Source organism: Stylophora pistillata, chromosome 14 (assembly GCF_964205215.1).
Source record: "Stylophora pistillata chromosome 14, jaStyPist1.2, whole genome shotgun sequence".
Classification (NCBI taxonomy): domain Eukaryota; kingdom Metazoa; phylum Cnidaria; class Anthozoa; order Scleractinia; family Pocilloporidae; genus Stylophora; species Stylophora pistillata.
Window position 1 is genome coordinate 2,048,561 of NC_142532.1, and position 11,551 is coordinate 2,060,111.

The 11,551-nt window shown below is 39.9% G+C and overlaps 1 protein-coding gene and 1 long non-coding RNA gene across 2 annotated transcripts; one reads left to right on the forward strand and one right to left on the reverse strand.

Moving 5' to 3' along the window:
• The first annotated feature begins 149 nt into the window (after nt 1–149).
• LOC111335845 (uncharacterized) lies at nt 150–9,379 on the forward strand. The gene is made up of 11 exons (XM_088745701.1): nt 150–402; nt 1,428–1,496; nt 4,614–4,685; nt 5,378–5,449; nt 5,707–5,861; nt 6,463–6,585; nt 6,928–7,059; nt 7,493–7,609; nt 7,908–8,060; nt 8,305–8,413; nt 9,124–9,379. The coding sequence occupies exons 1-11, from the start codon at nt 167–169 to the stop codon at nt 9,290–9,292; spliced, it is 1,407 nt and encodes a 468-aa protein (XP_088601827.1). The 5' UTR covers nt 150–166; the 3' UTR covers nt 9,293–9,379.
• Nucleotides 9,380–9,878: 499 nt separating this feature from the next.
• On the reverse strand, nt 9,879–11,540 carry LOC148716094 (uncharacterized). The gene is made up of 2 exons (XR_015995549.1): nt 11,379–11,540; nt 9,879–10,749 (listed from the first exon to the last, which is right to left on the reverse strand). It is a non-coding gene; the product is annotated as an uncharacterized LOC148716094 (long non-coding RNA).
• Between the last annotated feature and the right edge of the window lie 11 nt (nt 11,541–11,551).

Below are 11,551 nucleotides of genomic sequence, written 5' to 3' on the forward strand. Positions count from 1 at the left end.
GAGGGGCCAAGTGGGGATTGTCTCTCAAAGATAAAGACCGTAATGTTATTTTTGTGTCAAAAGGCGGATGAATTGACATTAAAAGGGAACTCGTGCACGGACGATCGGGCACTTTGTTTGACGTCATTAAAAGGATCTATGAGATTTGTTTGTGACGTCAGAAACGATGGAATGGTGCTCTCTTCAGAACAGTCTTACGACAATGAAGAAAACTTCCATTTTTCTTTGTTTTCTGATTCTTGCTTGCGCCCTTTTGTCCACTCAAGTTTTCGGTGATACCTCATGCAGTCCGATAGAAGATAACAAGAACTCACCGAAGTCATACAGATGTACTAAGAGGGACGGCATCCTACGGCCGATCGCTCTTAAAGATGATGGGCTTTCGCCTTTATTAATCCACCTGTAAGTGCAGCCGCGAGAAACTTGAGCCAAAGAATGGAACAAGTAGGGCGTTATCTGGGATAAATAATGTCAGCTCTAAATGAATAATGTCAGCTCTAAATGAAAACGGAAGACTATTTCTCCGGACGTACGCACTATAAAATCTGCTGGGAGTTTACCATTTAGGTTTTTTTCGGTGTGGTCTTCCCACCACAATTTATCCCCACACGGTATTCCAATTTAGTATAATTTCAGAGCTGAGCAAAGAGTTTCCAGCAATCTGATTGGTGGAGCGGTTCTTTATGTGACGCTATATAAACCGCTCCACGCGGTTTATATAAATTGTCAAAATAAAATGTTAATAAATGTTACTAAAATGTTATGATTTTAGCAATTTCTCTGTTGTTCAGCTCTAAAATTATACTAAAACAGTTATTCGCCTCATGTTCGGTGAATATTGGCGAATAATCCCCTCGACTTCGTCTCGGAGATTATTCGACGATATTCGCCTCGCCTTTAGGTGGAGGCCGAGTGTCATGTTGAATGTTTCGGACAACAGAGTTCGGAGGGGAGCTTTGGGGTTTGCGGTTTTGCGGTTTTGGTTATTTTTTTAGATCACAACTGAGATGTGCAAATTTGTCGGCTTTGACGGTTTTGCACGCGGTCTTCAGTTTTGATCGAATTTTGTTTTGAGGTTTTGCGGTTTCTAATAGACCCTACTACTGCCCCCCTCAGTTCGAGAGACCATTTGTCAAGAACTTGAGTGAAATCGACATCCCAGACTTTAAAATAGACAACGAGGGAGAAGAAAACTCTAGGGAACGGTTCTCTAGAGTTTTCTTCTCCCTCATCGAGTCTCTCGTCATGTCATACGGAACATCATTGTTATAAAAGTAGCCGATTCAGTGAAAGTCCAAACGAAACTGTTGACTTTCCAATTACAAATTTCAACGTAAAAAGCTAGCTGGTTTACTTGAGTAAAAGTTAGATGCACTGGTTTTGGTAGGAATTAGCACTAATTAATTTTTTTTCTGTTGTTTTTGAAGGGACCTAAGCAAGAACAAACTCTCCCTCAGTGACAAATGTTTCAAATGGTTAACAGATTTGAAGACTTTGTGAGTAATATCATTTATTAGTCTGTTAGTTTTTTATTTCTGTTTCTTCCTTCTTCCCATCATTCTCCACTACTTCGGCTGTGGTAAGTAAACGGTGCAAGTAAAGTAAAGTCTGTTTACGAGCCTAGTGGCTCATTAGGCCGGTGCTTAACTCCGGTTTCTGTAGCATGAAGCGACTAGGAGTATTTCTACTCCCCCCTGTATGGAATGCTAGTCCATCGCAGGGTTACCTCCAGCATTAAATTGCCGGTACCCATTTATACACTTGGGTGGAGAGAGGCACTGTGAGAGTAAAGTGTCTTGCCTAAGAACACAACACAATGTCCCGGCCGGGACTCGAACCCGGACCACTCGATCCGAAGTCGAGCGCACTAACCATGAGGCCACCGTGCCTCCACAAGTAAACGGTGTAGCAAGCAACAACGAGCAGTTGTTTCCTTCTTTGGCGAATAACACCTGCAATAAATGATAGACATCATATTACTCTTCAGACTGGGTAACTAACTAAATTTGTCTCATCTAGAGCCTTCTTCAATTGTTAAAATCCAATTAAGTTTCAAGGTCAAGGTTAGTGCTGAAGCAAAAGAACATCTCCACGTGAGGCGTACATATTTCGCTGAGCGCGTTCCTTCTAATGTTAGTCCTAGTAAATCATGTGGCTAATTGCTGTGTTTTTTTTTTCCACGTGCTGTGCATGGTGAGCACTTCTTCGTGGGTTACGTAACAGTGGTTCAATTCAATTGTCTGTACATTGCGCATGTATGCACGATTTAGTTCCTTCGAACTAAGGTAGTCCTGAAACGAACATTGAACTGATGTTTCGACAACCTGACTGAAATTCGTCATTAGAGTATATTATCTCTGATAATGACTTCCGTTCAGATTTTTCAAAGGGCGGATAATGCTCTCCGACGGATAAATTGCTATTCAGCGGATGAGTGTTAACAAAACATGCTGCGCTGTCCACTGGATAGAGATTGTTCCAGAAAATAGCGTGATGCAATCTTCGAACAACCAGGACCAGTATATCATACCGCATAGCCCATTGCACACATGATTGCACTTTTTAAAAAACGCAAAGATGCTCAGTGAAAAACATTAGCTTATGCTTCACTCTCTTTATTTCTGTTAACTAGCGCTGATCGCGCGACGGTTTACCGCTACTGAAATCGAGAAAGAAAGATGAATTGTTGTCTAACTAATAACAAGCTTTAATTCCTGCTGTCTCTCGAATATTTCTTCTAACTTCAGATGAAAGCTTTTGGCGCCAGATCAAACTAGACTTTGTATTTAATAATAAAAGTCTTTATTAAGCACTCTAAACAACAAACGTGTTTACAATGATATGAACTCAGCAAGTATAAAACTAATTAACTAACTAAATTACTAACTGACTAACTAATAAGAGAACAAACATCTCGGCAACAAAAGTCCTTTTGAAACGTAAAGTTCTGACATGCGGGAAAATATAATTATGGCGCCTCTTACGTAACGTAACCATTGGTCGCTCTGGTGGTAAAAAGTCATCCAAAGCTGTTGTAAAATCGCTGTCGGTGATCTTGGCCCACAACTTCTTATCTTTTAGAGTAATGATATTTTCAATATTTTCATACTTTTTTAATATCTTTATTTCTCTTTGTTTTTTCCTCTTTATTTTTTTATTATTATTTCTTTATTATTTTTCTCTTTATTTCTCTTTATTTTTCTTTAATATTTTTATTCAATATCTATTTCTCCTCAATACCCTTCATCTGCTTGAAAATACGACTTGGTAAGGAGAAATTACTCATTTGTCACTCCTTACAGCGAAGTAATATCACAGCACGTGAAGGAATGAATGATGGTGAAAATGAGTTATTATACGGTTGCCTTCTGGTGGGTCTTTAAATCGTATGATCGAATCACGTGTCAACCTTTCCTTGACCCTTATCAATTTAAGTTGATTTTCAAGTTAATTACATAACTTTAACTTGTTACGTAAGACAATTTCTGACGTCTCTTATTTTACAAAGGCGCTCTTGTAAAGATGAATGTTCGTTGTTCATGAATCTGGCGACTGTCTCTTCCTCACGGATTCTTTAAAGTGCACCTAAACCCAAAATTTTCTTCGCTTAACGAAATAAGCCTATTTTTTGGAGTATTTCTGTGCAAAAATTTTTTAATTTGCTCAAATCTTTAATTTTCTGTGCCCAGTCAAAATACGGAAAATCGGCAGCCATCTTGCCCCACGACCGAGTTTAAAGAAGAATGGCTCTAGCGGGTAATGTGACGTCAAATCGAGAACACGAAAGTCTGCATCTCACACATTTTCACTTGTTTGGGAAGATTGTCGACGATATTGTCCGAAATATGCCGACTAGGTGTGTTGTATGAAGATTGTATGAAGCGCGATACCCTCTTGCAAATTTCGCACGTTCCTACATCCTTCTACAACACACTTAGTCGGCATATTTTCGGACAATTATCGACTACAACCTTCCCAAACAAGTGAAAATGTGTGAAAAGCAGACTTTCGTGTTCTCGATTTGACGTCACATTACCCACTAGAGCCATTCCTCTTTAAACTCGGTCGTGGGGCAAGATGGCGGCCGATTTTCCGTATTTTGACTGGGCATAGAAAATTGAATATTTGAGCAAATAAAAAAATTTTTGCGCAGAAATACTCAAAAAAATAAGCTTACTTCGTTAAGCGAAAAAAATTTTTTGGGTGTAGGTGCACTTTAAAAATAAACGGTTCCTTTTTAATTTCATTTTGCATCCAGTTAGATAGTCTAATCCCGAATTTGAATAAGGGGGGGGTAAGTTTCTAAAGAAACTGTGGTGCTGCATTGGCGGGGGTAACAAGCTAATTTGGTTAGATCAACTAAGTTGAAATTGTAATTTGACCACCGTAGAGAGTTAAAAAGCTAACGTTTCGCGCGTTAGCCCTTCGTCAGAGCAAAGGGCTAACGACGGGCTCTGACGAGGGGTTAACGCTCGAAACGTCAGCTTTTTAACTCTTTACGGAGGCCAATTTACAATTTAAACTTAGTTGATATAACCAAATTACCTAATCCTAATTTGGTACGTTTTCCAAGAGAGTTGAGCTTATATCTCTTTGTTATGTTTTATTAACAGAGACTTATCGCACGGATCTCTTTCAAGATTATCAAAGAATTACTTTTCAGGACTGCACAAATTGAAAACACTGTAAGTTCTCACGCTATGGTTTTCGTATCCATCACAGTTAGAAATGTTGAGAGAGATTTCTTATTCGCTTCGTTGTACAAGCAGAAAATGGTACTCACCATGGGTTGCGTTGGTAACCACGCCTGACATAAATCATATGTTTACCCACCATTGTCATTGGTTTTTGCATCTTTCCCGCGCTTTTTCACGATTGCATTTTCTGATACACTTGTTAACATGTTTCATGTTTTCCCGCGCCTCTCAGTGGCTACACGTTTTCCGTGCTTGTCATTGGCTGTGTATTTTCCCGCGCTTGTCAAAAGTAACACTTTTCAGTTTTTACCCCTTTCATTAGTCACACGTTTCACAGCGCTCGCATTTGGGTTTACTTGTTTTCCACTTTCCTGCTAAAATTCTCTTTCGTCTTTTATTGATACAAATTTCTTAGTTCGTGCTTGTGACAGTTTATGTTTTACCGTGTTTGCTTGTGACAAATCATATTCAGGACGTGTTTTCCGTGCCTCGCAAAAGTCACACGCTCCCGGGATCAGACCTCGGACACTTTCCTCCATCTCTGATTGGTTCCTTTCGATGCTTCCACCTTAATGTCTAGGATTTTATTTTCAGTTTGCCTTTTCAGAAATCAAGAATGAAACTCTTTTCTCTTTGCTGCTTTTTTAGTTTTGACATTTTTTCTTTTTCTCCACATTCAGTGATCTTTCGAATAATAACATCAAATCGCTACCACAAAATGTTTTTGATGAGATGCCTAACCTGCGGGAAGTGTAAGTGTGAAATTTCGGATCACCTATTAGTTACTTCTCGGTATGCATATCGTCATAATGACTTTTCTCCATACACTTCCCAAGTCCCTGACAAGAATAATCTGTTTAACAGTCAAAATTTTCTTTAGTTGGTGATCGTTTACGTTATTCTCCTGACGTTAATGTGTGATTCAGGGGTGATATTGTAAGGAGAAACTAGATGCTAGTCACTCTTAGAAGTCAGGATTATTTTTTTTCTCTCTCTTTTTGCTCCCCAGTCGCCTACACAACAACAAATGGGACTGTAAATGCAAGAAAGGCTTGAAGAATCTTCTGGACTCTAAACAAAACATCAACTTGGGCCCTGTGCCTGCCTTGTGTGTCAAACCTAGCTCATTTAAAGACGCTAAGAAACAAATTACCCAAAGTTGTGGTAAGATACCAATGAGAAAGTTGCAAAAAACAAAACAACAACAACAAAAACCAACAAACAAACGGAGCTGTAAATTAGAACTGTGAAAGTGTCGAGAGTAATTCTGGATTGTATTTGTCAACTTAACTTTTGTCTGTGATTGGTTTAGACAAACTGCGTTACCCTTTCAGCCAATGAGGTGCAAAGCTAGAAGAAAACGGAACTTGGTCATTTACGTTTTTCCCGCGTCTCAGACTAATCACTTCATACATCTCCCATTTGCTCCTTAAAATATTTTTCCTTTCTGTTTGCATTTGGTTGGCAGTTGTAATAATATCTCATTTGGGACAAACCCATGGCATAGCTAATAGCTCCTGCCCATGGCAGATTTAATACAGAGAGATTTTTCATTCGTGACGCACAGTCAAACATTCTTTTTCAAGTTGTGACAATACTTTAAATGCCAGGTACTGACAATTGCTTGTGAAGTTGTGACTGCCTGACTCACCAACGAGATCAGGAAAGAAATGTGTTTTTCCCGGATGATGGTATGAGTTGTGGGCCCTTATATATTTAGTCTCAGCAAGCAAATTTGTAATTCAGTTATTCTTACTGTTTTCAGACGTGAATGAGTGCTTGTACGAGAACGACTGCGACGATGTGGCAACTTGCAAAGATTTTCCATTTCATTACAGCTGCGAGTGCAGTACAAAGGGATTTACTGGTACCGGAAAAGAATGCATAGGTAATGCATTCGTAGGGCGTTTCCTTCCCATTGTATGTAAATAGCCGTCTGTTGGATGAAATTCGATTGTAACACTATGTAGTGATTGATGGCATTTGATTTTAGTTGGAAAGTTTAACCGAGTAACTTTATCAGAAACATATAAGTTAGATTTCTTTATCTAGATAAAGAAAATTGCCTCTGGCCCTATTGTTGCCATATTTTTTTTAGTTATGGCGTTAAGCCAGGCACGCGTTTCGCGCGCGCGCTGTGAGCTCTGCGAGCTCTGCTAAGAAGTTCAGCGTGTTCGATCCAAGCTTATAATCGCTGCTAAATCAGTTTTCCTCTATCCTATTACAACAGACATCGACGAATGTAGCGGTTCAAACCGTTCTAACGACTGCGCGGAGATTGGGGGAGTTTGCATCAACACACACGGAAGCTACAAGTGTAAATGTGAGAAAGGATATAAGGGGAATGGGAAGCAATGTACAGGTAATCACGTGATATCTTAGTCTTCGGCATTAGCTGTTCTTGGGTCTTGTCAGTAGACGTGTTCTCAAGCAGTAGTGTCATTTAGGTACCATAATTATGAAAATCTCGAAGTCGTGTTTCCATTTTTCACATAACGAATGGAAAAGAGACCGGGAAAATAAATTCAGTTTAGGATTGTTGTGTTTCTATCGAGAAAATACTGTGACGCCTCTTTTATTGAGTTACAATTAGAAACGATTTAAAACTGCGGAAGAATGGAACCTTTTCTTTAGAAAAAAATTGTGTCTTCTTTGAAAAGTTGAAAACATTACGTAGCAATTTCACCGATGGGGCTTTTTGGCGGGAATTGTGTCTTCTAAAACTAATTGTTTATCCTTTAAAGTTTGCAGGTATCCTATAACAGTAACTGATGTTTTTTTCTCTCTTCTCCAAGATATAAACGAATGTGTGGAACACGACTGCGACCAAGGAGACTGTCAGAACACTCAGGGAAGCTTTAGATGTGACTGTTTTTCTGGATATGCTATGAACGCAGAACGAGTCTGTGTGGGTATGTGCTGGTTGTTTGTTTTGAGATAATATTTCAAACGAATGTTTTCTCTTCCCCCCCAACCCCCCCCTCACGTGGTGTGTTTTGTTCCCACGCGCAGCACGCATGATTTAATGTCTTTAGTACTTAGATTTGAAATTGCTTTTTAATGAGTGTCTTTGTTCGTTCGCATGAGAAACATATGTTAAAACACTCTTGCTATTAATTAATGTGTTGCATAAAACGGGAGTAAAAAATACTAGTAACTCTTAGATCTGTTGACGAGTTTAAAGTTGTGACGCGACTTAACCTTTTACAGATGTCGATGAATGCGAGATTGGTAACAACACCTGCGAAGCCATTCCTCACAGTTATTGTGTCAACTTGGAGAAGTTTCTTCCTGAGGACGAAGGTTATCGCTGCAAGTGTGAGACTGGGTACAAAAAAGTTGGCAAGAGCTGCGTTTTTGAAGGTCAGCAGACGAGTTTAAAACAAAGCACATATAGCAAACTAAATGCTGGGAAACCCCTCTTTCCTCCCGCTATCAGATGAAATCCAAGCGCAATGGTGTCTAACTCATTGGTGTATAAAAGTTTCCAAGCGAGTTCTTACGAAAATTGCGACGGAAAATTCTTGAAGATCATGCAAAGTTACAAGGCCCTGGTGCTAATCCTGTATTCGCGATCCTTTTATTCACGCACGACGCTTCGTTTCAGGTAACATGAAGGAGTGGATTAAGTTCCTCGCGATTATCATCGGAGGCTTTGTCGGTATCCTGTTCTTGATCATCCTCTGTGCTGTGATTTTCAGTAAATGGAGAAACAGGTGAGGGAGAAAATAACCCTCTGTCATTTGTAAAATTGTGACTGTTCCTGGTAGGAGTACATTGTGATACTGGGAAAGCGAAGGGGGAAGGGGGTACCCAAAGGACGTCTGTTGAAGGGGCAAGGGGCACGCTAATGATCTCTAGGAGAAGGAGGAAGGGGGCATGCTAAAGAAGTCTATGTGAGGACGGGAGGGGTGCCCAAGAAAAGTCTGGAGGGAGGAAAGAGGAGGCAGGTGATTGTGACTGTTCCTGATAAGAGTGCATTGTGACTCTAGGAAGCGGAAGGAGGAGGTGCCGGAAGGAGGAGGTGCCAAAAGAAGTAGAAGAGGGGAATGGGCAAGCTAGTGAGTTCCGGGAGATGGAGGAAGGGGGCATCCCAAAGAAGTCTGAGAGAAAGGAGAAGGGGAAAAAATTAGAGAAGTCTAGGACAAATTGGGAAGGGGCACATTATAAGGGAGTCCGAGGGTAGGGGAGAAGGAGGGTACATCCTTGGGAGGTCTGGGCGAAGTACGCCACCGACACCACATCTGATTATCATGACATACCGAGCACGGACAGTTTGGTAGAAGAGAAAAAGATGGTAACATGTGCATACATGTCCACGCATGGAGATGTATCGCAAAACTCCACAATTACCACAAGGTAACCCTTTAGGTCGACTTAAAATGACTACTTGTAATCCTGAACGGTAAATACCGGTTTTTGTAAGGACGCCTAAGTCAGAGAAGAAAGATGAGGTCGTGGTGGCTCCGGTTGGCTGGGCACCTCCAGTAGACTTTGCCTATCTTGATATGCCTCAAACTCAGCAAACAGGACAGGACGAGGACGACTGGAAAGAGCTAGAAGACGAAGACGTGGAGGACGACGACGAGGACTAAGTCATCAGGCCAGAAGCGAGTCAGACTGTTGTTTGCTTTGTCAGCGGTTCTTTCTTCTTAATAAAGAAAACTCAAAAGATCTTACAATGTTTCAGGAACTTGGTTTGTATGAAGAAAAAAAAAGTGGTAAATTTTTAACGAATTCTCTTTAGACTGGACTCCTGATCGAGCGGTTTCACTTTGAGTCCATCCGGGGGGTCCCTGTGCTAGGTGCCCACGCAGGACACAATGCTCTCAGACTTAGCATGTAACTCTCTTCATCTAGATACCGTAATTCCTCTATTACGCCCCCCTCTAAAAAGCCTCCCCTTCTAATAAGCCCCTCCTCTTTAGAGAGAGAAATTCATTAAGCTCCCCTTCTAATAAGCCACCCCCCCCCCCCAAAAGTACTTGAAATAAATAAGCCCCACCAGTGGCTTATATTAGAGGATTTACAGTTAATATGAATCCCGTGGGTAAAGCGTCTCGTGTTTACAGAAGTGTTTTGAATTCTCCCGATCCCCGTCGTGTTTGGATTCGGAAAACGCACCATTCTACTTGATTAAAATACTAATGCAGTTTTGCAGTGCTCAAGGAACATCTCGTCAGAATAAAATTTGATCGCTTGTATTCAATTATCATCAGTTCCCTCTAACATTAGCCTGACAAGGAGAATTAATGAGTTTTGAATATATGAAAATCATATATATGTCATGCGGTTTTACAAAATGTATGAAAACGATCCTCACAGTAATATAAATTACTAAAATAGTGGTGAAAATAAGGCCTGAAAAAAAAAAAAATACGAAAGTCTCAGTACTAATGATCTTGCCTAATTCAACAGGAACGAAGTCTACTAGAAATTGAAAACGATAAATGCTCTACTTTGCGAAGAAACAAACTCTTTGAATATTTAAACCCATTTGAATATATAAATTGAACCTTCTTCGCTGAGGAGAATGAGTTAATCAACAGCTTCTTTAGTTGGTGAACGTCTCCGTTATTCTTGTGACCTAAATGTGTGATTAAGGAGTGACGTATTATCCAAAACAGAAACCTCTAGGTTTAGAGTTGATAAGGAGCAAACAAAAGGAAAACTTTTTCTTTTTTGAAGCAAAGCTTCTTTTTTGAAGCAAAGCTGTACTTTTATTCTTTGTTTGAAATCAGTCCTTATATATATATATATATAGTTTTTTGCGTTTTCATCTGTCCAAAAAGGAGGATAATTCCTGCATTTAATGCAGAAGTTTCAACTTATATTCAAAGAGATTTTTACTTACGACTCGGAAAGTCTCATCCCATAATAGTCGACGTTAAGTTCATCTTTTATCTTAGTCCGGAAAATGCTACGAACCTAATTACATATATAAATTGAACCTATCCAATTGTTATCAATGGGAAAGCAATAGAGGTAGTGTCCATTGTTAAGTTTTTAGGGCTAAACATTTCTTCTGACCTTCGGTGGAACTGTCATGTTGCTGTAAAAAGTAAAAAAGTAGCGAGTCGATTATATTTTCTTAAACAACTTAGGAGAGCGAATATTCCCGCCAAAGATCTGCTCATCTTTTACACGACATGTATCCGCCCAGTAATGGAACACGCATGCCCGGTGTTTCACAAAGCGCTTCCCGCATACTTATCTGTTGAGTTACAACAGCTACAGAAAGTCATTGGAAACCGAAAGGACATGATTTCACATTTGTCCTGACCGACACCGAAAGACATAATTTTCTCAACAGTAGCTACAAACTGTTTGGTATTTGACAAAAAAATAGGGTAAACGACGAGGTTAAAAGGAGGCTTTATTTGGAGAAACCGTGAAATTCAAAACTTGTTTTCAAAAGCCAACCGCTTACGGTTTCATTGCCCAAAACTGTGCTCGTTCGTCAGTTTATCCTTACGGTGGCTACGCAGTCATTAAATGTTGAATATAATGATAAAAAAAAAAAACTTCAGCGCGTTTGGAGTATGTTGAGTACCAGCTAATAATATACACTTCTATGTAGCATGTAATTGGCTATTATATAATGCTGATTACTGATAATTAGCTCGCACTGAGGCATTATGCATCAACCTGCTTATTATTGCGAATCGTAACATTACTTACGATCTCAATGACCTTCATCCAGAAAACAGGATGTCTTAAAATCTTCCATCGTGATTCACCTCGGTAAAGTAGTGCCATTGCTCGGAGAGAGACGAGTTCAGGCAATGTGCTAGAACAGGCGAGTCTCCTGTCGCCCCGTCACCTACGCATTTGTCATTAAAGGGGAGAAAGAC

Coding starts and splice junctions, on each gene's coding strand:
- LOC111335845 (XM_088745701.1), top strand. CDS start 167: ATGGAATGGTGCTCTCTTCAGAACAGTCTTACGACAATGAAGAAAACT. Junction 1,497..4,613: donor TTAACAGATTTGAAGACTTT/GTGAGTAATATC, acceptor TTTTATTAACAG/AGACTTATCGCACGGATCTC. Junction 7,610..7,907: donor CGCAGAACGAGTCTGTGTGG/GTATGTGCTGGT, acceptor AACCTTTTACAG/ATGTCGATGAATGCGAGATT.